General features: G+C 40.6%; 2 protein-coding genes across 6 annotated transcripts in view; both read left to right on the plus strand.

The window, feature by feature from the left end:
• Positions 1-390: 390 nt before the first annotated feature.
• Positions 391-23,912, plus strand: PRKAA1 (protein kinase AMP-activated catalytic subunit alpha 1). 2 transcript variants are annotated; one of them, XM_067316708.1, is made up of 9 exons: positions 391-557; positions 7,922-8,063; positions 11,715-11,808; positions 12,744-12,888; positions 14,729-14,816; positions 15,695-15,919; positions 17,845-18,331; positions 18,729-18,855; positions 20,701-23,912. In XM_067316708.1, exons 1-9 carry the CDS (start codon positions 428-430, stop codon positions 20,943-20,945), a joined length of 1,683 nt encoding a protein of 560 aa, XP_067172809.1. In that variant the 5' UTR covers positions 391-427; the 3' UTR covers positions 20,946-23,912. The 2 variants fall into 2 exon arrangements, with proteins under 2 accessions (XP_067172809.1, XP_067172810.1); XM_067316709.1 differs by lacking the exon at positions 391-557 and adding an exon at positions 4,765-4,856.
• A 1,173-nt stretch (positions 23,913-25,085) lies between these two features.
• Positions 25,086-27,210, plus strand: part of TTC33 (tetratricopeptide repeat domain 33) — a 53,216-nt gene continuing 51,091 nt past the window's right edge. For 2 of the 4 annotated variants that reach the window (XM_067315715.1, XM_067315716.1), the window contains exons 1-2: positions 25,086-25,343; positions 26,131-26,359. In XM_067315715.1, the coding sequence (XP_067171816.1) occupies positions 26,139-26,359 (221 nt within the window). In that variant the 5' untranslated portion in view covers positions 25,086-25,343; positions 26,131-26,138. Of the gene's footprint in view, positions 25,344-25,585; positions 25,891-26,130; positions 26,360-27,210 lie in introns of those variants that run through there. The other 2 variants (XM_013961073.2, XM_067315717.1) reach the window with 2 other exon arrangements.

Here is a 27,210-nt window from a genome sequence, read left to right on the forward strand (position 1 = left end):
ACTTAGGACAGGCAGGAGGAAGCATTTCAGCTGGTATCATTGACTGAGTTCAGGGAACTAGGAAATGGGGGTGGAGGGGAATTGACAGTAAACCTCTTCCTGAGTCAGTGATCTCCAGGCAAAAATCTATCTCCGGGTCTCGCTCTTTTCTCGCCTCCCGCGCAGCCCTCTGGCTCTGCCGGGGGCGTCTGTAACGGCCGCCCGAGGGCCGTTTCTCATGCCGCGCGCAGGGCTCGCCTCGGAGGGGCCGCGTCCCCTGCCGGAGCGCCGCTGGGCTGTTCCGCCCTCCTCCCCAGCCGCCGTGGTTTGTTCCCGGGGAGGGCGGGAAGCCGATAAGTGTGAGGTTCGCTTCCGGGTTTCCGTGCGGGCGGGCGCTGCGCGGTTGCTCCTCCCCCGTCGGCGCGCCCAGCCCACCCAGCCGAGCACTATGCGCAAACTCGGGCCCTGGCTCAAGATGGCGGCGGCGGATAAACAGAAACATGAGCACGGGCGGGTGAAGATCGGGCACTACATCCTCGGCGACACGCTGGGGGTCGGCACCTTCGGCAAAGTCAAGGGTGAGCGGCGGGGCCGCCGCCTCCCCTCGGCGGCCGGGCGGCGGGAGAGCCCGGCGGGGCTGCGGCGGGGGCAGCGCGCCGCCGCCTCGGGGCGGGCGCGTCGGGCGGAGGAGCGGGGTCTCCCCCTCCGCTCCGGGCGGCGGGGCCGGGCCGCTCCTGCTGGCCTCGGTGGCGGCCGCCCGCCGTCGCCTTGCAGCCCGCTGGGCTGGAGCCGGGCGCCCGCCGAGGCCCGGGCGGGCCCGCGGGGCTCGGGCGGCGGCGCGGCCCTGCTCCGGCGGCGCGGGGCGGGGCGGGGCGCGGCCGGGGGGCGGCGGGTGGAGCCGTTGGGCGCTGCCGCGCGGTGCCCGCGTCCCGCGGCGGGGGCGGCGCCCGGCCACGGGCTGCGGCGGGCGCGGGGAGCGGCTGTTCCGCCCGTCCTCTCAGCCCGCGGGGCCGCTGTGCCGCCGCGGGGGGCGGGCTGAGCCGCCGGGTCGCCGCGGGGGGAGTACGGCGCTGTGTCGGGGGCGGCCGCGGGGCTGGCGCTCAGCGGGGGTATCTGCAGCGAGGGGGGAAAAGGCACGGTCGTCTCCCCCGGCCTCGGCGGCTGCGGGCCGGCAGCCGGGGGCGGTGCTGGTGTGGCGCGGCGTGAGGGCCGCCAGCCCGAGTGTTGCGGAAATAGTTTCTGGTGTGTTGTAAACACTGCTCGGGGAAGTGTCGCTGGATTTGCTGATTTGCCCGTGGGTGAGACTTGCCGTTTTACAGCGGGAAGTAATCACTGGAGGAGAAATAGCTTTCTCCTCGGTGTTGTTTGAAAGCTAATTCCTAGAGGCTAGTTATGCCGCGTTTTTTTTTTAAAATACTACCGCGTGTGCGATGAAGGTAGGGAGGTCAGTTCTGGAGCTCTGTACATTTACATTTCGCTGCAGATATATTGACACTCGATGCCCTTATAAGGAGAGCGTGCTTCCTCGCTTTGCAAAGGGAGAAATAAGCATGAAAAAATGATGGGCCTGAGATCATTTGACTAAGTAGCAGCACAGCTGGCACACAGGCATGGAAAAACTTTGTGCTAAATCCAGTTGGCTGGTGATTGTCAACCTTTTTCAGCTCAGACTTAACTTTTCCCGGTAGGGGTGCAGATGCTACGCAGCAAATTTGAAGCCTAGTAGAAATAGTTTTTTTTTAAACTCTTTTGATTCCATTGATCATGGGTGGGAAAAACCCTGCATTAGCTTATTCTTACTATTTTAATGTTTGTGAGAATTGTTCAAATATTGGGATATGCAAATTGAAAATATCCTTTCACAGATGACTTAAACTGGAGTCAAGTTGGCCTTTTAAAATAAGCCAAAATTGTAATGGTTAACATAGCGGGTTGCTCATGATTATAATTAATGCAAAACCAGCTCATCCTGTTTTATCTGATGTGTAGCTGGTCTTTAACATGGCATGTTTTTTCGATGTAGATGTTTCTGTTGTATGTTCTCTCCACAAGCTCTCCCAAGTACAGGCATGTTCTGAAGAAAATACTGATGCTTTGGCAGTCCTTACTGTGTTACCAGTTTATCTTTCTTCCTTCAGTTAAAATTCCTCCTGCCAGAAATAGGATCAGAATATTGATATCTCTTGGGATGATTGAACAAGGAGGGAATGAAGAGGTTGGATTTCCCTCCTCTGTGAACTGTAGAAGTAGCAACAGAGATGCTATGGGGCAGTAATAGTAGAAATAAATTCTACCTGGTAGTTGCTTTTTAGTAGGGAGCTTGTAACATGCTACAGAATATAGAAGTGCGTTTGGAGTGCATTGGAGAAGTGCATTTAAGAATGCCTAGGAAAGCAGTAGCAAATATTTTGAGTAAAGCCATTATAAGCCAGTCTTGAAAGAGGGTGACTCAGAAGTTTTACTACCGCAGTTGGGAGCGGTGACCCCAGAGGCAGCTGAAGTAGTTTCCTGCCTTGAGAAATTATCTCCTCTTTAAGTACAGAGGAAATGAGACAAGGGACTGTCAGACATCAGATTATCTCATCCCTCATTGAGGGACTGCATGATTTAGGGGAGAAGAAGAGTCAAAGCTTTTTTTTGTTTTTCTTCCTTCCTTCCTTGCACAATGCGCTGCACCAAACCAAGGTTGGCATGCCCATAAATGTTCTGATATGTTTGCTTTTGAAGTTCTGAGAGCTCTGTTGTGACAGTGCATTACTGCTCTTGCTCTTATCTGTATTGGCAAAAAGTGTCTGAAGTTGAAGCACTGAAAGATGGTCAATTGGTGGAGCTACTGTTAATATTATGACATATTAGTGAAAGTTTTTCCTGTTCTTTATATTTCATCAGATACAATTAGCTTGAAGGGCTAATACTCTGCTTTATTGAAACAATAATAAAAAAAGACTAGGGTTGCCAGTTTTACTACTGCTTTTTTTTTTTCCATAGTACCCCTTTATCTGTCTCTTATTCTGTTGAAGTCGAGTGTTCTTTTCAGCTACTTTGTAACTGTTGATCATGTAAAGAGTGCACATATGCATGCACGAAAATATCTTTTTTGGGGTGTGGGGGGGTCCTTTCTGTTCCTGTACCTCACAAAGGGCACTATTTTGTCTGTGATGAACTAGTTTTCTTCCTGAGCACATTTTATTTATTTAAAAGCATATCTATGCTTGTTTTCTCATAATCCTCAACTGGTGACTGATGTGGTTTCATCACTTGACCCTAAAAGGAAAAAAGTAGTGAATTTCTTCAGCTAGTTTTCCTTGACCCCATGCATGACCTAGGGATTGGGCTTATGGCTTCTTGAAAGTGGATGTTTAAGCAGCAGTGGCAGCCCCCAAAGGTAGGCTGGAGAGCCAGTGCTGTACACAGTAATTGTTAAAGGTGTCCCACAGTCAAGGGAGCCATCGGATGAATTCACCAGGCCACTCAACCCTTTTACCCTTGCAGATAATTGTTACTGACCTGCAGTAACAGTTTAACTGTTCATCTGACTGTACTAACCTGAATCAACCACTGCGTTTATATGTTTGACCATGCCTTAAATAGGCATTTGAGGAGGAGAAAGTTGTTTCCTAGCAGTATCCTGGCAAAACTGAAATACTGCAGAAATGAAACTGTAGGACAAAAGAGAACTGAAAATCGAATTCAGTTTTGTGAAGTACTTTATTTAAACTTTAATAGGGTTCAGTGTAAAACACTTATCCTTATTTTAGCTTTCTCCTCAATTTTTTTTGATCTGTGGTTTCTCTTTTAAAAAAAATTGCTCATGTTTCCTGCTGAAACCAAATGCAAAGCTTTTTCTGGATACTTCAAATAGTTAACTTTCATAAAGGAAAGAGTAGTTAGACTTGTGGTGATTTGTACAGAGCAAGTGATGATGCTGTTTAAGTTTATAAATATACAGTAATATTTGTTCCAGATTCCAGAACTAGGTTAAAAACTCTGATCTGTCTGGACTGCAGAACTGTTGCGAATAGTCCTTGCTGATCAAGGCAGTGATAAGATACCAGTGAAGGGACAATGAAGGTCAATTTGCTGTGTAATGTAGTTCAGCAATATGCCTTTGCACAGTATTAACTCGTGTTTTTATATCTAATATATATGTGTAGAAAAGACTTGCTTAGCTCATTTTTAACGACAGGGTGTGCTGGATTTAGGCTTTTAATGTATGAAAATAAGTAGATTGCCAGTGACATGCAATCACTAATCTTTAGTCTCAACTGACTGCTCTTTACTGAGCTGAAGATTGGGTTTTTGGCCTCTGCCAGAAACATTTGATTATGCAGAACATATGCTTGTTCAGCTTTTTTTTTCTACAGACTTTGACTGGTATCAGAATTTCATAAGAATGTCTTATTTGGTCAGAATAGCCTCATGATTTTTCTTTTCTAGTTCAAGACCTTCAGAACTGAGTTTATAGAGATTGTTGCTTCTGTGCTTAAACAGTTAAAGCAAGTTGTTGCTTCTCAGATTCTGTCACTGACTGGCTTTTTGAATCTTGGTGTTGTGCATAGCAATAGCAGAGCTTGAAGGCAATTGGTATTGCCAAGAATAAATAGTAAGTATGTAAAGGGAACTTCTGTTGCGGTGTTTTTTCTTGCAAGACTGATAGCTGGTTGAGGGTTAGGATGAGTAATTTAAATATTTGTATTGCTTTCTTTTAATTTGTAAGTCTCCCTAAACTTATGTCAAGACATAGTGTAGAGTAGCTCTCAGAAAGATAACACCCCCTTCTTAGTTTTCTACAGACTCCACACGATGTTATCATCTGAGGTCTTACTTACAATACCGTTTCTATGCTGAATTAAAAAATAGCCAGCAGTCTGTTACCAGTAAGTATTTGCTGTTTTGCTGATACCAGATACCTTTAACTGCTTCATCTTACAAGAAGTTCTTGTGGCATGTGGGTAAAGACTTAAAACCATATCAGTCTTTCAGTGCCTCTTCTGGGAATTAACAAATTAGTTCTAATGTGATAGTACACAAACAAAGTTGCAAAGCCATTTTAACAGTGGAGAAAGGAAATATGACAAATCTTACAAATGACTGTAATAGTTTTTTGAGTTCTAAATTCCAGTTTTCATCTAATATAGCCTGACAAATCAAAAATGAAGCAGTAATTGGCTGATAAATGAGTTTTTATAACACACTGAGTATAAGAATACAAATACATATATGCTAAGCTGTAAAACTGCTTAATTGGATATGGTTCTTAAATATAAAAAGGTATTTAATTTGGTACTCTTAACCAAAAGAAAATGCATGTTCATATGTCTAAATGAATTTTTGCTTACTTCCTAAGAAGCTGTTTCTTACTAATTGAAGTTAATTACTGTCAAATTTAACTTACCTATTGATTAATTTTGAAATACTTCTGGCTTACCTCAGCTCGTATTGCTGATATGCAAAGACATTGTCATTCATGTAAGAATTGCTTTTCTAGTGTTTTCTGTTAACAAATCATGCTTCTCTAAATTTTGAACACAGGTGATATAATTAGGTGGGTTCCTCTTAAACCTCAATCATTCTTGAATTTAAGAAAAAAGGGCTGTAATAAAATTATTTGCTTTAGTTGCAGTTATGACTGAAAACAAATCATTCTTCCTGTATGTGGCATGGTTTAATGTTCTAGGCACTCACCTACTGAGGCTCTGTGGTTTGTCCAGAACTTGTGATTAATGTTGGCTTTTTTCTGCATTCCTCAGCAGTGTGAACGTGCTTGTCCAGAGTTCTAGTTATTGTGGCCCTTTTTAGGTAATAGCTCCTCTGATTTGGGATATATTCTTTGACTTGCAGTCACAACCTTTCTCTATTCTGAGATTAAAAAAAAGCATCTCACCACCACAACTGCATGTTCAGGGTTTGGGTGGTCCATTACTTAGATGCTTCCCTACTGGAATTTAGACTAATTGCATTATTTCACACAGTAGCCGTCTTTTTGTGTGAAGCACAATCACTCTGAGTATCAGTTTTGGCACCCACTGTTCTTGCCTGTCTGTCAAGAGCAGGAATTTCTCAGTTACATTGGTTTTTAGATAGAGGAAAAGCAACAGCAGAGTCTTATGTTGGAAATTAGATTTGCAGATTGATAGGCTTTTGCTAATTTCATCAATTATCAGTTGAATGCAGAATGATTTTGTGGATCACTGCAGTAGAATAATTAACCCAGTAAAGAACTATGCCTTCTGCTTTCAGAAGAGATAGGCTGACATTTAGTGCTAGCGTCTAGCTTTACCATCTGATATGTGGGCCTAATTCTTGATCCTGTTCTCAGGGTTTGTACTTGCCTTGCTGTTCTCACTAATGCAGAATTACATGTCTGCTTTTCTGTGCTTTGTTTCTTGTAAGCAAGATTATAAGTACTCTGAGATATGCTAGCTTCACTATTAAAAAGTATCAATATAATGCAGAATTCTTGGAGAATCTGCAGATGAATGCATTCTTTCTTTGGAATTCCTTTAGAATTATTTATCCCAACTTCCAATGGATAGATATACTTTAAAGCTTGAAGCCTGGAGTTTGGTTAGCTTTTCAGGTGATGGGAGGCAGCCAGGTGAGCAAGTACTGTGTTCAGTACTGTTTAGAAAACTAAAAATTAAAGGCTGAGTTGCAATTCTTTTGCAAGATACCTGTACAAGTGAAAAGGGACTTATAAAGTAGACATGGTCTTCAATAACATGTCTGCTGGCCTCCAGGAGGTTGTGATGTTTTCTCTAAACTGGTATCTAATTTGAAGAAATTGCATGGGAAGGACAGCTCAGCATAGGAAAGAGGTAAACTACCAAAGTCCACTCAAGTGGACAAGGACGAACCATGTAGATGTCCCTTGAATCTGGTCTGCCTTTAGAAGGTAGGAAGCAGGATGGCTGCTGAAGTCTTGAAAGGGTTGTAGATAGTGGTGTTAAATCACTGCATACAAAAATTAATCCAGGTGGCAAATTCTTCCTAATCAGTGGAAGTGATGGTCTTTGTCTCTGTGGCTTGTTTCTGATCTAATGTTGGGGCTAAGTAGAATGTTCTTAGCAACTTAGTCATGGCTAGTTCCAAGAGCAGCTGCAAAATTAAAGAAGTTGAGTAGCAGAACCAAATAGCCTCCTAGTGTAACTGTCTAGCATGTTTTATGCCTAGTTACAGGAGAGCTTCAGTTACCTCACTTTCCCAACTTAAAGTTATGTAAGAGGTTGCATGTTTGCATTGTTTAGCATAACTGCTACTGGATTTTACTTAATTTCTGCATTTCTCATAGCTTTTGCTATCTACTTTACATAATAGTGGTTTGGTGTGATGTTCTTGTTTAACACACAGAATGTGGAGCTTATATAGGGTCAGAATGCTCCAAGTACAGATAAATAATTATTTTTCCAAGCAAGCTGTGATCAGATACTCTTAGCAGTAATTCAGAGCAATTGCTGGAATGTCCTTCTTGGGGGAAGAGAATCAATGATTTAGTAAGAGCAGTGCTTGTAGGCATTGAGTATAAGAGCTGCTGCAGGCTTCAGAAAGACTGTGTCAGAGTTGGTTAGCAAGGGAGCCAAAAGCTTGGAGTAACTTACACAGGACAAGAAAATTAAGTAGCCAGTATGACAGTATTTTGGGATACAGAACACAGTTTGAAATAGTGCAAAAATGCAGTAATGCTGCAAGACTTCTGGGAGTTAGGTTTAAGGTTTGTCCCTAAACTTCCAGTTTGTTTTTAACTATAAAATTGTGGGAGGAATTTGTGATAGGTTAGAGGAAATGACACATGATCTAGTTTTCATTTTAGCCCAAGATGATAGGGATATGTAGGATCTAACACTTTCATTGTGGTATTTCTCGAGTATAATTGAAATGGTCCAATAAGTGTTCTTACGAAGCAGCTGAAAACCCTGACTAAACGATTCCTTGTTCCTTGCAGTTGGCAAACATGAGTTAACTGGGCACAAAGTTGCAGTGAAGATCCTGAATCGACAGAAGATTCGCAGCCTTGATGTTGTAGGAAAAATCCGCAGGGAGATTCAGAACCTCAAACTCTTCAGACATCCTCATATAATTAAATTGTAAGTTTGTTTGCTATAATCAAATCTACTTAAGCTGTAATCTCTTGCTCTTGCTGATTTGAAACATCTAAAAACATTTAGAGGGCAATAATATTAGCGGTATCTTGTTAGGAAAGTAGCCAACTCCTGAGTATGCAACTTTTCTCAGTGTCCTTCATGATGTATTTTCATAAAATTGATCTGCACAAGACAGAGCATCTGATTCTTTAGGCAGATATATAAAGGTAGTGGCATGACAGACTTCTAGCAGTATCCATCTCTTTGTATTTAACTGCTGTTTTGGTATTCTTTTTTGGTTATTTGATCTGTGTTGGTTCCTGCCTCCCCACCCCCCTGCTTAGGAGCTGAGTTAAGAGCAAGATTGCAAAGGGCATTTCTATGGGAAGTTTTTTCCCCTCAAAAAATTTTTTAGCTATGTGCTGGTTGAGTTATGTTTTTTCAATGTAGGTGGCTTTAGAAGACTTTTCTGAATTAAGGATGTGCAGTCTCTGTTAAATGGGATCAGAAACTTCAGAATTCATTCACTATAACTGCTACCATTTATCCAAACAAATGTGGTATTTACATTGTACTTGTTCACATCTGTTAGTCAATCAGTAGTTAATCAGTGGAGTTCAGAGTGCAATTAAATACATCCTAGAGTAGACTCCTATCTAGTCTGAGGAAATCATAAATGTCACTCATGTTTGACTTCTGTTTCCTATAAAGTGAACCTGCAACATCTAGTAGGGCCCACCTAGTGTGGGTGAATTTCATATTCCTAACTGTGGAGTTAGAGTTTAGATTTGCTATTGGCATAGTCCTGTCTAAAGACCACACTGCCACTGGCAGATACTCTCCCTATGCACTCCTTTGAATTGGTACCAGCCATTATGCAGTCTTGCACTGAAGCTAGATCAGATCGTGTGAGATCATCTCACTAAGTTTTTGATGGGTTGCATTTTGGAAAACTGTTGAGCTAACTTGTCTGTCTGGCTTGCTTGTGCTGCCAAAGAAGAGTGAGGGCAGGACAACTCTTTTGGTAGTAAGGTCTTATGTGCCTTGAGACAGCTGTGAAATGGCATTTTTGGTTCAAGTGTGAGCACCTGGATTGTCATGGCTTATCTGTGAGCAGCCACAGTGCAGGATTGTTCTTGAATATCTCCACTCTGCTGCAGGATCTCTAGAGTAGATGTTCTGAAGTGATAAAGACAATGTCCAGTAACATACAGGTATGGTTGCACAAGCAATTGAATTAGTCAGCTTGCTGTCCCAAAACAGAGAGATTGCTTCTGTGTGATTCCCTTTTCCACTTTCTCACATGACCCTGATCTTTGTGCATCTGCTTTGAAATTGCTTTAGCTTGCTGAAAGACAGACTAATTTAATGCTTTGAGGTCAGTTCTATAACATTTTAGCAAGTTAGAATTCACAAAGGAGTCCGAAGAGACCTGTAGCCAGCACAAGATAGGAAGTGCCAGTGTACCAGGAGGGAGGAAACAGGTATATGAACTTCTAGTGCTGCTGAGCTGTTAAGTCAGCTCAACAGATTTCAAGGGACCATTACTTTCCTAGTGAATTATGGGAAGAATCTCTTTTCTGCATGTGAGGGAGGTGGGGCAGGATGTGGGAGATGATGCAAAAGTTAATGGATCCCCAATTTTTGAGTTGTTCAGTCTGCATTTTTAAAGCAGAAAGGTTATTAGCCTGTGTGCAAATAGCGCTTGAGCTATACTTGATACCACTGTGCTGGTAGGCAGGTAATTTATGAATGTGCTGCTTGTGCTATGGGGAACTGGGTTGGGGAATTGCTGGATAATAGCTCAAGAGAGTTAAGATAAAGGTAAACAGGAATTTCTTTCTTCATCCTGTAGTTTTCTACAGCCTAACTATTGCAGATTACACAGTCTGATTTAGAAGACTGCTATGCTTATTAAAAACTTTATGCAATGCTTTAGTAAGCCTGTAATAAATAGACAAGTAATAAATAAGTAAATACCATTTTAAGCCTAAGATTTTCTTCTTATCCTATGCTTTAAATAAAAAACCCTTTGAAGCATCTCCTTTTGAGTTTTGATCTCTAATAATAGAACATATTTTTTTCCTGTACAAAAATGCTTGATGCATTCCAGTTTTCTGTGCTGTACAGTTAAGTTTGACAACTTTATTTATATTGTAGATAGATCCTTAACTTTGTTTTATTTCACAGCCTTCTTTTCCATAAATAGAAAAATGAATGGACTCTAACAGTACAGAGTCACTGTTTCACTATTCAGAGGATGGAAATCATTGTAAAGATCTAAACGATAAAGTAGACAGTTGCCCATTCATTTCATGACTATGGGATAAGCCATTAAGAGTCATGCTGTTGGAAATGAGGTTGCACTGTGACTTTTGAAGTTAAGGATTAAAATATTATTTCCATAGTATTAGGTCTTAGCTATGGCTTCAGCATATAGTTGACTTCAGTACATAAAATGCTACTTTTTCCTGTGATCTTGCCCTAATTTCAGCCAAGTTATTTGGGACAAAATCATTAAAGATGAAGCATCTTGGACTAAGCTGTCAGATAAAACTAGCTTTGGAGACCCCATGTTGGTGAAGGCCTCAGTATAGTACTTAGGTTATTGGAATGCTGTACTGTTTTAATACTAAGCTGTTGAAATATGTATGCATACACATGTACAGGCATGCATACATCTGGATAGTCTGAGTGCAGTTCAAGAATAACTTGTCTGGGCAAGCTGAAGCATGTTCACTTTCTCCCTTGTCTTGGAATCAACCTTTTGGAGAATGCTGCAGTTCTGTAGCATATGTGTGAAGTCACTTGCTTTTTACAACCAAGATATTTGCATCCTTAAATATAATACCTCAAAACATACATTTTCATCCAATTACCACCTTCTATCCTCTCTAGAGTATCTGAATTTTGATTGAAAGATAAGTGTGCTCTTTTCTGTTCCATTAAAAATTCATCATTAGATGAATTCATCATTAGAGCAGCTGCTCTAAGAGGGGAAAATATCAAATGCCTTCTAAGTAAGGATATACAGAAAACATATCAAAATAACTGAATTAGGGAATTTGGCCATAAGCTAGTTATTTCAGAACTTCGCAGCTTTTTTCAAACTTTACTGAAGTATAATGAAAAAACAACTATGCTGTCAGTACTCTTAAAAATACTAATGATGAACTTAGGTCATCTTGTAAAAGCAAACTACTCTGCATCATGAATATTTTTACTCTAGTCTTGAAGTACACTATTCATGGCAAGACAGTTCTATTGCCTGATTAGAAGGAAAGATGTATAGCTTTTGGATACCGGCAAAGTCCTCTTACATTCCTTCCTTACTGCTCTGATAAGCTGCGTGTGAGGTAGCACTCTAAATAGTGTTATAGGATAGAATAGTGGAGTGGCTCTAAAAGTGTGGAGGCTGGTCATCCTAGTAGAAAGTATAAATTACCTGCTGGTTGTTACAGCGAAGGTATCACATAAGGAAAGGAGGAAAAATAGCTTCCGAAAAAGTATTGGCATTACAGTAACTGTAAATTGGTGGCTGATAAATATTTAAAAGTATAATCTTATTTGACTTTTCATGTAACATTGGTTTTAACTAACTTGAACTAGCTTCTGATACTGAGTGTTGGACTAACAGATACATTCCTCCATCAGGTACCAGGTCATCAGTACACCAACTGACATTTTTATGGTGATGGAATATGTATCAGGAGGAGAACTGTTTGATTATATCTGTAAAAATGGAAGGGTAAGAAGTAGTCCAGTGCTACAAATCAGTGTCTTGCATTCTGTAATTTATTTTGTAACATTTTTGTTAAGTGAAGGTTTGTTTTTATAATGCTGATAGGAGTTAAAGATACTTTGTGGCTATGTTTTGTTCTGAAACTAAGAACAGTTGCATGTTCACAAATATTTGGGATCTGTTGTGTTTAATTTCTTGTCATAGCTTTTCTCATTGAAATAAAAATGATACTAATCAGCTGAACTAAAATTACTGTGTACAAAATGGATGAAGATGTATTCAGTATAACCCACTATCGGGAAGCCAATGATCTGTCCTTATTAACTGTTTTACTAGCAAACAATTTCTGTGAATGCTTTAAAGTCACTTTTGACAAACCATCTAGAGAGCTCAGTCTAACAACTAATTAAAGTATCCTGGCAAACCTTGACATGGGTTAGGACATGTTCACAGGAAGTGCTTTGACAACTCTGCTGTTTGGGGATAGCTGCTAATAGAAGCATTAGAAAAGACTAAAACCTCTACCTTTGTGCTGAGTGGCGGCAGCTTTTGTCAGCTTAAATCTTACTCTGCTTAAATATCAATGTTTGTCAATATCAAAGTTTGCAGTATTCCAGTTTGACAAAGTTGATGTTTGTGTGCTGGTGTTTCTAACCATTGATTATATAGCATCTGCCAAATCAATTTCAGAGCTATGAGGGAGAAATTGTAGTGACTCTGAGTCAGTGGATATTGTTTATTTTAGTAGTTTTCAAGTTGTATAAGAAGTAATATAGGATTAAACTTCTGTTATGAAGACACCTGGTCATCTGCTGTATAAAGTATCAAAACTATAAATGATAACTTTAATTCATTGGACCATGTTCTTTAATTCATAGAAATGAAAAACATGTCATCTTTCAGTGTCTCTAAAATTGTTTAAAACCTTTTGTCTGTCTTAGCTTGATGAGAAGGAGAGTAGACGTCTGTTCCAGCAAATCCTTTCTGGCGTGGATTACTGTCACAGGCATATGGTAGTACACAGAGATCTGAAACCTGAAAATGTGCTGCTTGATGCGCACATGAATGCCAAGATAGCTGACTTTGGTAAGCATTGCATTTTATAGCTGATAATTTTTTTGGTGTTATTCAGATGCTGTTAATTATAATAGGAATTTTTTAATAAAATGAGGATATTTGAATATCCTGATGGTTGGATATAATATGTGAACCTAAAGAATGAATGTAAAACAAAATGGTGTTCTTGCACATCTGTAGAATTTGTTTTTCTCTCAAGCTGTCTTTTCAAGTCAGGTATTTTCTGTGAGTGTTTGAAATTGTCAACTACCTAGTTTGGTCTTGCTTAACTTTTTTTTTTTTCCTCTTTGAAATGCTGAGTAGACTTAGCTCCCTGCTATGCCACTTGATTCAAAATTGACTCTTATTGCCTGTTTTTCCATTTGTAAAATGCAGATGCTCAGCTCTTGAACTAGAGTGCAAGAGCAGTTCATTATGTATAAAAACCACATTGCTCTAGTAAAATACACTATTCTTTCTATGAAACTGTTAAATTCACTTTAAAAACTCAGATATGATTGTTAAACATAATTGAGGTAAATCATGGAAGGTAAAACAAAAACAGCTAATGTTTAAACTCCTGTGCTCTTTACTATATAGCAGCCTAATTAGTCAGAAAGCTTAATTGTTTTTATTGGCTGTTTTAGACACAGCTGCTGAAGAGACTGGTAGCTAGTTCTTGGAAATATCTTAAACAGGAAACCTGACCATATAAGTAGAGCGAGGTGTCCATACTGCTTGTAATCATAGTACTTCTCTTGTAGACATAGTGAATAATACCTGCCCTTGTAAAGCACTTTGAGGTCCTTAATGAAAGGTGCTTGCTGATGTTAAGTATTCTATCTTAAAGGTATGCTGCCCAAGTACATGGGGATTGGGAATCTCCTGTGTAGAAAATGCTTTGAGAGAAATGGCTTACCTGGTGGACAGATTAAGTACACTAACTTATAAAATATCTACCTGTAAATCAAATGTTAGCAAAGCTGTCACATTCCATTAATTGTAACTAGTTTATTAAATGAGCTTAATTGAAGCTGTTTTATATTAAAGTATGAAGGCTAGTTTATCTGTGTTTTTTCATCTTTTCCCCCTGTAGAAGGACATAACTCCTTGTCTTAGACTGAGTTTTCTTTATCATGCAACCTTCACTGAGAAAGCTGGAAAATATTTTCCACAGCTATGCTAGAAGTTGTGATTCTTCCCTGACATTAAGGTGACCATGCTGAGGGCTGATGAATGGAGATGGCTTAGTTCTAAATTATGCTTTAATCACTAACAGAATATCTAAAATCAATCTATAGTAAACTGCAATTAGTCAGGAACCAATTGAGCAGCTTATATGTCTGGACTGTGAGGGGTTATTGACTTTGTCACCTGCTCCAAAGCAGTTATTTGCACTTCTCAGTTCCCTTAATTTGTATGTCCTCTTACAGAATTTCAGACAATTCTATGGTAGCATCTTCCTCTCTGGCATTTGGAAGCAAATGTGGTTTTTAAGACGCTTTGTTAATGACCAAAATTCTATCTTGCTGTGCTGCTCTGTCTGCCTTAGAGCAACTTTGTTCTCTCATGCCTGTACAATCCAAATAAGACCTTTTTGTGTGTCTTGGAATGAATGTTTTCAGACATTACTGGGTTGTGTGCAATAATGGACTGATGTTAGTCTCAGATTTCTGGTAAATTAAATGTAGGGTCACATGGTGTTCTCTTCTATAAATGTTTCAGTAATTCCAAACAATTGTTCTTCCTCACTGAGGTAAATTAGTTAAATTTCTAACTCAAAGTACTAGTGACTTGTTCTAAGTGGTATATGCAGTGTGAAATCATTTTGCTCTCTGAATTTTTAGTAGTTACTCTTGTACACTTTCAGGTCTATCAAATATGATGTCAGATGGAGAATTTTTAAGAACAAGCTGTGGTTCCCCTAACTATGCTGCACCAGAAGTAATTTCAGGAAGGTAGTTTTTTAATATTGGATACATGTGTGCATGTACTTCATTTTGCTGCCTAATGCTAAATGCTACAAAACTAGTGTAATTGACAAACTGGATGCTGAGAAAGAGTGGGATGAACTCTTGGTTGCCTTGATAACTTTTGATGATAAATATTTAAGCCCTCTGTGAACAAGCTTTGGATAGCTCCTCCACAGTGGAGTTGATGTCTAATGCCTAAAATCCAGCATGTACAGTATGCTTGATTTGGTTTTAACTTGTATAGTTCAAGTCTTCAATCTTTTTTTCTGCACAGACAAAATTACAGGCAAAGATCTGTTGTGAAATTGAGTAGCAGTGGAATATCTGCTGCAGAATGGGTATTCTGCCTGAACTTCCCATTTTTTCTTTTTGTACTCCATGATTCTCGAATCTGTTGATTTCAGTCCCCATAATAGCCTCCATTGCTATTCCATTGCTATGATCGGAGGCCAAAAATCAGATTTATTTAGGCAGTAGGATAGAAAATATGTCAAGTCTTGCTATATTGACTTGCCTTAAACTTTAAACCTCCCAGTTTTGGGGGATAGTGGACCTCATTATTATTGTTTGAATGTCATCTGTGCAATATGTAACTGTCACCTTTCTTGGCAGTAGATGCAACTTCAGTTTACCAGTGTCTCAAATTATATTTAGGGTTATACACAGCAGAGAAACTGCATTTGTGCCCTAGCTCTTACTACATATTTGAAGGGGAAGAAGACTGGACTGTGAAATTAAATGTTATTTGTAGATTTGGTTGCTCCATGCTCACATACTTCTAACTATTGTAATGTAAGCAAGTGGGGAAAAAAATCAATTTAAATGTATTAAATACAAATCACTAATAGTTAACTCTTTCCCAGATTATATGCAGGTCCAGAAGTAGATATTTGGAGCAGTGGGGTTATTCTCTATGCTTTGTTATGTGGAACACTTCCATTTGATGATGATCACGTGCCAACGCTATTTAAGAAGATATGTGACGGTATCTTTTATACCCCTCAGTACCTGAATCCATCTGTAATTAGTCTTCTGAAGCACATGCTGCAGGTGGATCCAATGAAGAGAGCAGCAATCAGAGACATTAGGTAAAATGCTAACTGATGTCTGATCAGATGCTGAAGTGATAATCCTGATGCAGATATGCAGAATGGAGAAATCATTCATACAACTTGTCCTTGTTTTGTAATCTGAGATGAAAAATTCAACTTGACTTTTGGCTTTAGTTTTGACAGTTCTGAGCTCTAGTGGCTGGTGAAGTATCCACTGGAGATCACAGTTCTGTTCTGTCTTCAAAACCCTGGCATGAATCTGAGTATGCATGACAACTACTACATAAAAACTCATACCTAAAACTTGCAGCTACAGATAGCTATTGTGGGCTCCAGATTCCAAGATGTGATTCTGAAACTAGAGAGAGTGTCTAGTTTGACATGTGCACAGTAGGTAGAAGAAAAGAAAACTGGTAGCTGGTAAAGCTGTACTTCACATAATAGTTTAGTTAGGTTTTTAAGACACCTCTAAAATATTCTGGTATCTTAGTGAAAATGTTTCCTCCCTGAGGGCTGGAGGCCAGGAAGCTGGCCATGTTCCTGTTTTTTCAGTAGTACAATAAAAGTTGTAATGCATGTATCCTTTACTACTTCATTACAATGGAAAGTACTTTCCTACAGCTTCCATCAGAAAATACTACTGTGCTGTGACAACTAAGCCTTATAAAACTTGGGCAGTTAGGAACTCAGCTTATTGAATCGTATTGAATAAGCCTGGAAGAGAAGTGGTATGAAAAAGGTGTTGAAAAATACTGGTAGCAGAGCATGGGTGGATTTTGAATCCTAAGCAATTCTGCCATTAGCCATAAGACTATGACACCTCACAGCTTAAAGGGTCAACTCTTAGTTTAATTGAATACCTTGGCTGTGTTAGGTTTTGCAGGTGCACAGGGGGAGAAGCCCACAGCAATGAGTAGAAGTAAAATAATCCTCTGCGATGAGATATCCAGTTAGGGCTGTGCTTTGCAGTTGTATAGGAAAAGCTCTTTCCGCTTCCAGATTAACTGGTCACTACTGATAGGTGCCTTCTGTTCCACAGATTTGTGCTAGGCATGTTCTCAGGATCACACTTGTTAGAGCTTCTTGATCATTATACTTAAGTCTGTAGAACAGACTTGCTGCAGATTTAAGTACTTGCAAAAGTAGTGTCATGCAATATTTTTTTGGCTAGTTAAGCAGCTTACTCTAGGCACAAACTATTCTTTTCTTAATCATTAAATACTTAGGTTATCCAGTCCTGTGTCTTCTGTATTTTCACTTTTACCCCTTATGAATACTGTTCATGTGGCCTTACCTTAGCTCTGTAAGTCTTGAACAGAGCTGTGTGGTGTTCTGAATGAAAAATGATGGGCCTGTGACTTAATGTTCAAAAATCCTCGTCCAAAACTTCTACCAAAGAAATTATTCAACATAATGATTTCTTCATTTTAGTATGTATAGTTATGTATGCACTGTGGGGGGAGGGCACAACTACTTGAATGGGTGTAGCATAAGAATTTCAGTTGGAAATTTCAAAACTTAAGATAGTGTGTGTGTATGTGTGTGTGTGTGTATATATATATATATACATACATATATATAATGAAAATGTAAAAAGCTAGTTGAGTTCTACACTAGGGTATTTTAGGAGCTCAGGTAGTTTTAGCACCTCTAGGAGAGTGTATGGGTGTTTTTCTGCTCCTGGCAGATGTCTAGTAAGATCTTGTAATGAGGTGAAGGAAGATGATGGCTTTCCCTAAAGCAGAAACTGTTAATTGCTTTAACCTGCAGCTGTTTGTGCTGCATGGAAGGGCCCTTACAGTTTAGGCTGAAGTAGATGGTTTAAATGTGTTACTGACACCTATGATTTTTTTTGTACAAACTAAAAAATATTTTCTTTGCGAAGTTGGTCTCCTTTTCAAAGGAATCTAATTCTAAAAATGCTTGCTGTAAACATACTCAGACTCTGTTTTTAAATCTAGGGAACACGAATGGTTTAAGCAGGACCTTCCCAAATACCTGTTTCCTGAAGACCCATCATATAGCTCAACCATGATTGATGATGAAGCCTTAAAAGAAGTGTGTGAGAAGTTTGAATGCACTGAAGATGAAGTGTTAAGTTGTCTATACACCCGAAATCATCAGGACCCCTTAGCAGTTGCTTATCACCTCATTATAGATAATAGAAGAATAATGAATGAGGCCAAAGACTTCTACTTGGCTACAAGCCCACCGGATTCTTTTCTTGATGATCACAATCTGTCTCGTCCTCATCCTGAAAGAGTGCCATTCTTAGTAGCTGAAGCACCACGCCCTCGCCATACTCTTGATGAACTGAATCCACAGAAATCAAAGCACCAAGGTGTAAGAAGAGCTAAGTGGCATTTAGGAATACGGAGCCAGAGTCGACCAAACGATATCATGGCTGAAGTTTGTCGAGCAATTAAACAACTGGATTATGAATGGAAGGTAAGGGAATAAAGGACCCTTACAATAGACAGCAGTAAACTTTTCAGTTACATTGGTAGCCTAGAGATTGAAAAAATTATATTCTTCGATGCTTCTGTACTGGAAAATCTGGTGTACCTATGCTTATTCTGACTCTGCTTTTGGTTGCTGTGTAAGAATGGTTTGAGGGGTGAGAGTTGATGCTGGTAGGAAAAGTCTTGTTGATGTGTCTGATCTTTCTACCGAAGCTATGGGTTTTTTCTTCCCCACACAGCAATATTCCAACAAAAATGCTTCAGACATAAGCCTGAAATCACCTGTTTGTAACCAGTGAGTTGAAATGATGGGGAAAAAACACATGCAGTGCTTTTTCTGGAGAAGTTGTAGTAGAAATTAACTCAGATGTCTTCTGTACTAGGTTGTAAATCCATACTATTTGCGTGTTCGAAGGAAGAATCCAGTGACAAGCGCATATTCTAAAATGAGTCTACAGTTGTATCAGGTGGACAGTAGGACATACTTACTGGACTTCCGTAGCATTGATGGTATGTGAAGACCTAACTTACTGTAATTGTAATGGAAATCATTCTAAATGTAAGCATGTCTTAATTTACTTGGGTAGAAGTGAAATAAGTGCTGCCCTATATCAGTTTAAGCTAATCTAATTTAGAGTTGGTGTTTTTCTTCCTTCTCTCCTTGTCCATTGTTCCTGAGACCACATGGTTAGCTGGTTCATCCCTTAAAAATAATTTTTTTAGCTATATTGATTCCTGAACATCTCCATTTCATGTCTGCACCAGCACTAATACTACTGGTGTGAAAGGGGACAGCATCGAGAAAGGCTAGATTTAGATCAGCCTAAACTGCCTGTGGGGCCTCACCCCTGGATTTAAACATTGATTTAGATCTGAGATAAGCATGTGAATATTCCTCCTAGTGAAGATACAGTTGAAGTCAAATTTTCATGCCTAGATGTCAAGTTATGTTGTATATCCAGTGCTGTAGTAAGCAAAACTTGAGATAGGAATTGTCTACTTCCAGTAATTGAATTCTTGAAAGCAAGTGGCTTAACCTGTAGAATAAGCTCTAATTTCATAGACAGACACTGGTACATCATGTAACTGAATTGGGTACCTTCATGAAGATGGATGGAGGAGGTAATATTGGTTGTCCATAACAATCATTTAAGGGTATAATAGAAGAAAAGCAAAATTATGTACTGCTAATAGTGCTCACAACATGCCTAGAGAAACATAAGGCATGGGAAAAGGATTTACTGGAGTGTGGCTGGATTACAGGATAGGACAGCTGAGACTGAGTTTGACAGCTTAACCTGATCCAACTTAGCACTGCTGTTCTTGCCTCATCCGTTTCGGTAGTATGGGTGCTTGCTTAGATCCTGTGGTACTTGATACAGGGGCTGATCACTTTCCTGAACTGTCCTACTGCAGTATGGGATGAATTCCAGCCCTGTTAGAGGGAAGATGAGTGCTTAGAGCCATGCAACTGGGGAAAGGCAGCCTGCTGCAGTCATGGCTTCAACCCTGAGAGAAATGCAACCCAAGGATGTGGATTTGACATCTGTCTTCCAAAAGTGAAGCAGATCTGAGGTTCTTTTTCCTCTGCCATAGATAACTGTTCTCCATTCCTCTTGCATAATTGTAGTTTGAAGCACCTCTGAATGGTGTGAAAGGGCAGTCTCTCCTGTGTTCACTAGTTTCTCCTGGAAATACCGTTTTTGGTGCCAAGTGTGTGTCAAACTAATGTTCAGTATTTAAAGCAAGAATAGAAGTACTTCAGCAGAATGTTACTTCTAAAAATAGAAGTATTTCTTTCTCTTAATGGAGAAAAACTTAAGTCCCTGCAGCTCAAATGTACAACACATTAAGGAAAAATTTTCTGAAAGTGAAAGATAAATTAAATGGTAGCAAAAGCATCTGCAAATCTGCAAAATGTTCAAACTGTTCTTTGACTTAATCATAAGTAGGTATAGCATCATAAGGTTAAGCTTAAAGATGAATTAAGTGAGCTACTGAAGCAATTGAACAATTAGACACTGAAATTAGTTCATAAAAAAATGTCAAGTAGTGCTGGTCTGAACTAGATCAGGTAGCCCTGGAACATAGTTCAAAGGAACTATGAACATAGGAATAGCTTGTGTAAGGGATAGCTTATCATAGTTAGGATATAGGATAACTTAGGAAAAGGAATAACTTGGTGCTTCAGCGCTGTTGAGTACGTACAGGACTTTATTGTAGCAACTGCATACAGTTTGCAAAAGCTTCTCATATACTCATAAAGATCAAAAAATGAGATTATAAGGGGAAGATGTTTGCTGTTCCTATGAATGATTTGATATTGATAACTAATTTATCTCCTCTTTCCTCCAGATGAAATTACTGAAGCCAAGTCTGGGACTGCAACTCCACAGAGATCAGGTTCTGTGAGCAACTATAGATCCTGTCAAAAGGATTCAGATGCCGATGCACAAGGAAAATCTGCAGATACATCCCTTACCTCATCAGTGACCTCTTCACTTGACTCTTCTACAGCTGACTTAACTCCAAGACCAGGGAGTCATACAATAGAATTTTTTGAGATGTGTGCAAATCTTATTAAAATACTTGCACAATAATTTTGAAGATGGGCTTATTTCTTTTACAGCAATAAGCATGCCTAAATCATAGTCAGATGCTTCCAGTTATAATCAAGTTAAATTAAGGCGCTGAAAAAACTAGCCACAAAACGCGATTTGCACAGGGATTGAAATGATTATGGGCAGTTAGGTATACTGTGTTGAAGCTGGAGTGAATTCTGATTGTGTGCTGTCCAGTTTAATACAGGTACAGGAAATTGTGTGCCCTTTGGGCAATGTTCATAACATTTTATGTTGAGTGCACGTTAGGCTTCATAGAACATTTAAGTCACAAGGACTTTTTTTGCTGGTGATGCATACATCTGATGCACTGTAAGTAAATGTACACTTACTAGTTCAATGACTGAAATATGTCTTGTTGGTCACCATCTACAATTGTGCCTCAGTTGATCAGAACTATCAATTATTTAACAGTAATGTGTTAAAACTGCTGTTACTCCCCCCTTACATTTGACAGTAAATGATCAAGATTAATGTGCTGTAGCTTACTATTTTTAATAACTGATAGATTTGATCAAATGTATATGCTGGCGAATGCAACCAGTTGAAATGTCTTAATGCATGTACATGCTCTGGAAGCACTAAGGGTGAAATTCTGTGGGCTATAAGCAGAGCAGTTGAGGCCACAGTGGTGGTGAGGGGCTCATACAAAGAAGACTCGGCACCCCATGGGTTAAAATGAAATGTTGCTCTGTGGAGAACTGTCAGCAACTTCCTTATCTGTGTGGATTGACTAGCTCTCATCTTACTGTGGTGTCAGCCCAGCAGCTCCCCACTGCTGCTGCAGGCTGAGAATCTTGTTCCTCAGAGCTATGTGCATGTAGTAAATAGCACAGCCTAATAGCCTCATGCTATTCCAGAATCTAAAACTGACAGTTTAAGTATATGTTAATACTTCCTAATACAGCTGTTTCTATACAGTATATGCTATGTCAACTTGTGATATAGTTCACTTTGCAGTTGAAGCTACACATATAGGTCAGGTTTTCTCAAGCCACCTTTATAGCAAATTTTGCCATTTAAATTAAGAAACTAACAGTGCAACTGATCAGTTGAACACTTAAAACTGATCATGACAAATAACTTGAGTGCTAATATTCAAAATGTTTTCAAGAGTAGATTGCAATTGCTGATGACAAATGTTTCTGCATTTAGCATTTCTGTGGTGTTTCAGAAATGAAATCAGTCCTTAAATGTTAATCATAGCTAGTACTCGCCCCAAAGCATTTAATCTCTCTTCTAAAATTGGATGTACTTACTACAGTTCCTTTGTCATCTAGCCCTAATAGATGTAAACATTAAACAGTAAAGTGTATGCCAGAAAACATGCTTAGTCTTGCATTCAAGAACAAGTGTTCTCTTCAGAATAAACTTCATGACCTACTCTGTTTCAGAGACTGTTCTTGCATTTACAGACTGGAAATGAAGGCATTAACATACAGAGTGAAACTTGGACTCTTAAGATGGATGGGGATTTTTGCCAATGACTTTGAATTGGAGACTTCATCCATGACTAAGTGCTAACTACAGGCAGTAAGAACAGTTTAACCCAGGACAGCTGGTTTCAGTCCAGAAGTTCATCTGTTAAGAACATTCACAGAATCTGAAGAAACTGTTTAAGTCCCAGGGAATGCTGTAACTGCATTCTGAACTGGGCAATTGCGTGGTCTGTCTAGTACCTAGGTACAGGTTAGAACTTCAGTCCCTTGTGCTCAAGTAGTGTTGCATATGGTCCCTGTAATGCAAGGTTATACTACTGTATCTCAAAGTGGAAAGACTTCCTTTAAGTAAAGCTTTGGGTTTATACTGCTGAGATTGAGATGCTAGCATGAGGGACCAACTGCAAATTATACTTTCAGATATGTTTTTTAGTCTTGTAAGAATTGGTTCTGATGTACTGAATAAATCATTGTGATCCTTTTGGTTTCCCTTTATTTTGAAATTGTTAAATATTGCACTTGTACAAATACAACAGACACACAGATTATTTATTGCAGTAATTCCTCATCTGGAATTGGTTTGGGATCACTGGAGCTGTCTCTTGTATATGTTAGACTAAATACATAAATGATATCTGCTCCTGGTTTGCAAATTTGTCATGCTAACCACAAATGCAAGATGTCAAGGTGCAAATAGCTTTTAATTTTTATATACTTTTTTGGCCCCCTTGTGCTTTAAGGCAACCATGGTTTTTATTTGTCTTGGTAGCTGGAGGTTGAAACAAGTTTCTGGCAGAAATGTACTGTATGCATAGTTTTAAATAAAGTAAACCTTATGGGTATGATAAATCAGTTTTGATGGCCAAAAGTTTTCTGATTGAACTGAGGTTTTTATACTGGGTGGGGGAGGGGGGATTGACAGCCTATTCGAATCCAGCACAGTTGTCTGTTGCATGACTTTCTTATGCTTTTTAGGTCTTGGTGTTGAAACTGCTTTCTTCAGATGTTCCTACTGATCTTGCAGACCTTTTTTTAGGCATCATAGTATCTGCTGGTAGGCTGTGAAACAAACTTTCACTGAGAAATCTGGCAGGGCTGTAAGGGGACAGCTTATGCAAATCGGTCAAGTACACTACTCCATATTCCCAACCTTACTCCAGTTGGAGTACTTTGAATTATCTTGCCTTTGTATTGTAACTTTTCAAAAATATGGATATGTCTGATTGTCCATATGCGATATAATTCACTAGGTAAAGAGTATACATCTTGGTGCAATATTTAGACTTTCATGTATGTCTTGACATGAGTGTTTAATATGAACTTGGAAATTTTATTTTGCCAGTTGATTACCATTGTAAGATATGAAGTCCTGTTCTTTAACAAAGATGTGCCTACTTCCTATATTGATTTTTTTTGACAAAGCTGAATGCAAAAATGCTTGTTTATAACTGTATGACTTTTTAAATTTTCAAAACTTAAAACTAAGTAAACAAAATACTTAACCATCTTGTTTGGAATTGTGTGCATGCTGTCTTCTAGTGTTTACATATGTCATCAATTAATAATGCAAGGGTTGCTAAACTTAATGTTTAAAAGTGACATTAATAGATAAAGGTTGGCTTAATAAAAAACCCATACCATGACCACTGAACAAATAAGATACTGCACAGTGTATGGGCCAAAGAATTCCCTGTTATGAATGTTAGCTGCCACCAACTGTGCTAGCTTAGCAACTGAATGACCCTTTTCCCTCACATTATGTAACCCCTGCTACTGCAAAATGGCATTGGAGATGAAAGTAACACTTGAATAGTCAGTGTAAAAAAAATTCCCTCCTATTTTTCTGCCATGACTACTGAGGTTCATCTTATTTCATATTTTTTTCCATGTGCCATCATTCTTAATATCTGCCCCTGTAGTTGGGGGTCAGTTTTATACCCTATACCCTGTCTTTTTCCTCCTTGTGTTTTCTTATTGTGGGTTGTTTTCTCTGTAGTGTTTCCTGTTAAGAAATAATTCCATCTTGAATGAGGTGGCTGGCACCACAAGTAAAATTATTTTTACAGCTGTACAGTGTGTTCCACCTTGCTTCATCTCTTCCGTTGTTGCATTTGCCTTTGTAGTTGCCCATCACTGTAAGTTGTAGCCACGCACAGTTGTGTATTAGTTCTCCTTCACCATTCCCTAGGTACTATTTGATCTGTACCTAGCTATGTGGTGCGTTATGTGCTACTGTGAAACCCTCAATGCTGTGTCAGCCCCTGGATGCTTCACCTGTCCTGTACCTGCTGCTTTGCGGCATGTTTTGCTCCTGCACTATGCTCCGGGCCCCTGACAAAAGCCTGGGGAGGGCACCAGGCCGCGGCTGCTGCAGCTCATCTACCTTGCAGAGGCCTCTCTTACCTTACTCTGTTTATAAATTCTGTGTAAATATAAATTCAGTCTAGATTTATATATTTTTTTTATCCCATTCCTCTGACCCAGAAAGATGCTTTTCTGAAGGGATTCAGTAAGTTTAACTAGTCCCTGCCCCCGAGCCATGGCGGCTGAGGAGGGCCCGGCCGCCCGCGGGCTTCGACGACAGCGGCCCGAGAACTACAGCTCCCAGCATGCCGCGCGTCGCGCCCCGGCGACTTCAGCTCCCGTCATGCACCGCGAGCAGCCCGGCTCGTCCCCTCGCGCTGGGGGCGGCGGGGGTTGACTTGCCCCCCGTCGCGCCGCCGGGCTCCTGTCCCTGAGGGACGCTCCCCTCCCGTTCCCGCTGGGGAAGGGGAACGGGAATGGGAATGAGGGGAAGAGGAATGAGGGGAAGGGGCCCCACCACGTCCCTCTCGCGGGAGGCTGCTCGTGTCTTCTACTTCCGCTTCCTGGCGCCCCGGAGGTCAAAGGTTGTGTGAGCCTTCAAGCCGGAAGAGAAGTGGCCGGAGGAAAGGGGCAGGTAACGGTCTGCTGCTGCGGGCCGCTGCCGGGGGCTCGGGGGAGCCGCCGCGGTGCCTGCGGGGCTGCCGGGCGGCGGCGGGGCCGGGCCGTCCGGCGGGAGGGGCCGCGGGGGGCACGGAGCCGTCCCGTCGGTCCCGGAGGGGGCTGCGGTCGGTGGCGGGGAGACGCGGCCCCCACGGCCCTGCTGGCTACGCGGCTCCGCCGCCTCCCTGGCAGCTGCGCGGGGCCTCGCCGCTGCCGGCCGAGGATCGAGGCGCGGGACGTGCCGCGGCCGCCGGCGCTGGTGCCCGCCCGGGATTGCTGGCCGCCTTCCTGCGCGCGGGGCCTCCGGCCGGGGCGGCCGTGCGGGGGAGGCTTTGCCCTAGCGCGCCGAGCCGGCGGCGTGCGGGTCTCTGCGGCCTGAGGTGGGCCTGATAGTTACAGCTTGTAGAGGTCCTGGTTAGTTGTCCGTATCTGAAGTGTGTCGCACACCTTGGACCGAGTCGTGTCCGTTTTCCTTTTACCTGCTGCCTGGTGTGTTGATTTCAGCATTATAAGGCTTTCTGGTGTGTCAGAGCTTCTTTTATTTTTCTCTTTTCCTTGCTAGAGAACGTGCTCCAGCTAGGCTCAAAATTATCGTTACCTGAGTAATACCTTGAGCAAAGCTGCTGAGCAGAATTTGTGTGGCTGCATGGCAATCTGTTGTATACTATTGTCCTAGAATCAAAATGAGTAAGTCAGAATTTTCTTTCTCTCTATGCTTAAAAACTAAATTGCTTAACTATCGAAAATATATTTTTCCCTAGTTCTCCAAATGGCTTCTTTTGGGTGGAAGAGAAAGATTGGTGAGAAAGTTTCAAAAGCCACTTCACAGCAATTTGAAGCAGAAGCTGCTGATGATAAGGGTCTGGCTGATGATGATGAAGATAACTGGGTGCATGCAACTAAGAGAAGAAAGGAAGTTCTTCTAGAAGACTGCATGAAGAAAAGCAAGCAGCTGAAGGATGAAGGTGCAAATTTGGCAGAAAACAGGAGGTACTAGTGTTATTTTACTCTCTATCTTTAGACTGAATAAGTGCTAAATGGTATTTTAATTCTTTTTCAAATATTAAACAATCTGCTAGATGTTGCATTCATATTTTTCATATTTGTAAAAGAAGTCAGTCATTCTTTTCATTTTAACCACACTCTCTGGTACTGAATCATTTGTTGTTTTCTGTGGTGCGGTTGTTGGTGCCTGTGAAGTGAAGTCTGTATTCAGTCATGTTTCTGAGTGTTCACTTAACAAAAAATGATAGAAGCAGAGAGCTGAAAAACTGATTGGATCTGAAAATTGAAAGGGTAAATAAAATTTTGTGAGGTAAGCCATACTGTAAGTCATGTTTTAGCTATTCTGTGGTAGTTTTCTCTTATACTGTTGTGAATATGTGGCAACTTACTCCTATTGAAGAGTAAATTTCTTTATATGGGTACACTGAGTAGGTAAACCGTGCTCAGCACCTAATTTCATGGTAAATCTGTGTTCCAGTTTACCTTGCAGACAGTCAGGTTCAGATAGCCACCCTGAACACCTTCTGATTAGAGAGTACTGAGCCTGGAGGCTTCCACAAGTTCAGGAGGGTATTAACATTGTCCTGTTATGCTGCATGGAGAAAATAACTTTGGAGAGGAGGGGGGGTTAGAGGAGAGAGAGTATAAATTACATATTAAGTAAGTAATTTGGCTAGGTTGTCTCTAGGGGGGAGAAAAAAAAAAGGGAACAGTTCCAAAAATAGTCCCCTTAAACTCTTTGGAATACTTGACATTTAAGTCTGTATCCTGACTTTAGTTGTATGAGCATCTCTGCTTAATTCGTTTTCGCAGAAGAGAGGTGACATTATAATGCT

Source organism: Apteryx mantelli, chromosome Z, assembly GCF_036417845.1.
Source record: "Apteryx mantelli isolate bAptMan1 chromosome Z, bAptMan1.hap1, whole genome shotgun sequence".
In the NCBI taxonomy this organism is placed as follows: domain Eukaryota; kingdom Metazoa; phylum Chordata; class Aves; order Apterygiformes; family Apterygidae; genus Apteryx; species Apteryx mantelli.

Excerpts from the sequence above, each read along its gene's own strand:
- PRKAA1 (XM_067316708.1), top strand. The coding sequence starts at position 428 with ATGCGCAAACTCGGGCCCTGGCTCAAGATGGCGGCGGCGGATAAACAG. Across the intron at positions 11,809-12,743 it reads ATATCTGTAAAAATGGAAGG|CTTGATGAGAAGGAGAGTAG; the intron begins GTAAGAAGTAGT and ends TGTCTGTCTTAG. Across the intron at positions 18,856-20,700 it reads GGACTTCCGTAGCATTGATG|ATGAAATTACTGAAGCCAAG; the intron begins GTATGTGAAGAC and ends TCTTTCCTCCAG.